The sequence below is a fragment of the Lactuca sativa genome, chromosome 6 (assembly GCF_002870075.4).
Source record: "Lactuca sativa cultivar Salinas chromosome 6, Lsat_Salinas_v11, whole genome shotgun sequence".
Lineage (NCBI taxonomy): Eukaryota > Viridiplantae > Streptophyta > Magnoliopsida > Asterales > Asteraceae > Lactuca > Lactuca sativa.
The window spans coordinates 10,888,314-10,890,944 of record NC_056628.2 but is presented as its reverse complement, the minus strand read 5'-3'; the positions used below and the strand labels follow the sequence as shown (position 1 = coordinate 10,890,944).

General features: G+C 32.3%; 1 protein-coding gene across 1 annotated transcript; it reads right to left on the bottom strand.

Annotated features, from left to right (window-relative positions):
• Nucleotides 1-364: 364 nt before the first annotated feature.
• LOC111900418 (BAG family molecular chaperone regulator 1) lies at nucleotides 365-2,353 on the bottom strand. Its single transcript, XM_023896306.3, has 4 exons — nucleotides 1,710-2,353; nucleotides 1,199-1,455; nucleotides 951-1,097; nucleotides 365-812 (listed from the first exon to the last, which is right to left on the bottom strand). The coding sequence occupies exons 1-4, from the start codon at nucleotides 1,960-1,962 to the stop codon at nucleotides 597-599; spliced, it is 873 nt and encodes a 290-aa protein (XP_023752074.1). The 5' UTR covers nucleotides 1,963-2,353; the 3' UTR covers nucleotides 365-596.
• Between the last annotated feature and the right edge of the window lie 278 nt (nucleotides 2,354-2,631).

Genomic DNA, 2,631 nt, shown 5'->3' with positions numbered 1-2,631 from the left:
ACCGGGTAGAAGTGATTTAAGTTAACTAGCCTCCAATCAAATATAATATGAGTTACTAGTATTTACAATTCATGAATTGTAAATGTTGGGGGTGGCCAAGCACCGGCTAGTCCCCCACTCGCTCTGCCACTGTTGACTTTAGATCTAGTATGAACGTCTGCTATAAACCTTCCGTTCCGATTGTTTGGAGATGTTAGCCGTATATATTTGTATACATTATAGTTATATTGTAATTATTTTTAATATGTGCCTATGTATACTTAGCCTACATTCATAGCCCTTTAACCTTGTGTATTTAATGCTACGTAATTGGTGGAATACAATTTTGGAGTTCATGGGAAATTTTTTTTGTAAACAAAGGATATAAACTACATATAGTTGTATAATAAGAAAGTAACTCTTGATTGTACACCATATCATGGGTATATATACAACATAGGAACGTCATTTGAAACGATATTTACTCCCAAACAAGAGAGATAATAGACGTGTACAACATACAAAATACCAAAAGAGAAAATAAATTTAAAGAATTCATTGCAACTCTCACTCTTTAGCTCTTTCTTTGATGGATTTTTCTCGGTAAATTTCCCAAATCAAAATTTCTCCCATTCAGCCGTGGCCACGATTGGCCACTTCATCGAGTCTCGCTGCCTTTCCATTGGTGTCATGAGTTTTTGCTCAAATGAAATCTTATTTGAGTGTCGCTGCGACGGAGCTTGTATGTTAGCCCAATCGCCATTCCTTCCATTTTTGGAATTTCGAATCTTCATCACATCAAGATTTTCTATATATCTTTGTACTCTCTTTACCTAAACATTTATTCAAAAAAATATAATGTCAATGGTTTTAATGCATAATTGTGGTGTATGTGTAAAAAGTAAAAACTAAAACATCTATAAAAAAATGAATTTGTACGTTTGCATCGACGAAACTTAATTCGAAGTTACCTGCATTCGTCTCTGTAATTTCACATCCCCATCAGCTATTATTCCATCTAGTTTGATCAATTGTGACATCAACAACTCGATCAAATTCAACAAAACTTTCTCCACCACTTTCTTTCCGCTATATATCTCTATTTCCAGATTACCAACCTGTACACATGATGTTTCATAGATAAAAAAAAAAAATCAGAAACTTAATGCATGAATAGTAGATTTTGAACAATTTAGGTTCCTTTTTTTAATATTTTTACCTGTTTAGCAAGCTTATCAATTTCTATAGTGACGTCGACAATTTCCTTTTCAGATTTTTTCATTTTCTTAGATTGGAGATTTTCAAGAAGTCTTTTTTCTCGACTCAATATATCATCAAAGAGTACCATTCTTGATCCATCTTTGACACCTGCCACATCCAAATATGCTTTGGAGTCTCTTTCTTTGTCTCTAAATACCAATTTTTGATCCAAAGGATTTAATCCTGTTGGCCCTGCTAACATTTTCTTCAATTCTCCTGCATACCCAAAATCAAATTTAGGTTCACAAATATAAACACAAATGAATATTTTTCTCACATTAACATACTAAGAAGGTTAATTTTGTCTTTTCACTATATATATAGGGATATACAGACACTTTTATTATGTAAGATGCATTATTGATTTATTGCCACAACCATTATAGCCTATAATGGACTTATATATATCTTATATAATAATACCAATAATTGTAAATAAGCATAATTAAATAAAAAATATTATAATTTACCAAAAGTTGCTTGAGATTTAATGTTGACTTCATGATAAGATGAACCAAATTTGACTTTGACTTTAATGGTAGGAACTAGGGTTTGACTTTGAGTAACATCTGAGTTCCTCTTCTGCACCAACATTCCACATGGCCTGAGTTCCCAAGCAGACACACCGGCCTCCCTACCACCACCACCACCACCACCGGGGGAGGAAGTTCCGCCTTTTGCTGCCGGAAACATTCCAGGGTTTCTTGATTTCAAACCCAACATTCTCTTATTTTGAAAATTCAGATCAAATTGTAACACTAATATATGAAAATTTGAAAGCACCCACAAGTGGAAAATGTAAAAAAGAAGGGTTTTTGAGAAGTGTTCATGAAGTTTTTGAAAACTTAAGAAGGAGGAAAACCATGAATGAAGAAAGAACCAAGATTCTGACCCACTTTTAAAGAATTGCAACTTATGGTTTCTGTAACTAATACAGGTGAACAAAGCAACCAAAATTAAGAATTTGATTTGGTTTGGTTTGCTTTATGTTTTGGTTCAAAGGAAACGCACGCAGGTTTACACAATCGCTGAGTGTATTTGGTGTATGCAATGATGGAAAGAGAAAAGGATAAGCGTATGGATATATATAAGAAGGGGGGAAAGAATAAAAGCAAAGCCATGGAAGAAACGGTGTCCACACTAACATGCATTTTATTATTCGATCATGTTTCCAAAACTACAGTGTTAAATTTGAAAATTAGTTCAATAAACATTTAATATCATTAAATAATTTATATAACAATAACAATCAAATCAATTTATATAATTTAATGATCAGATAAAGATACTTAACAATAAATTAATCAGCAGTTTTTCTTAATTATTTTTATATTTGATAAACGACATTGTACACGTTCAATGAGTTGATCGAAATTTATTATTCATATATTA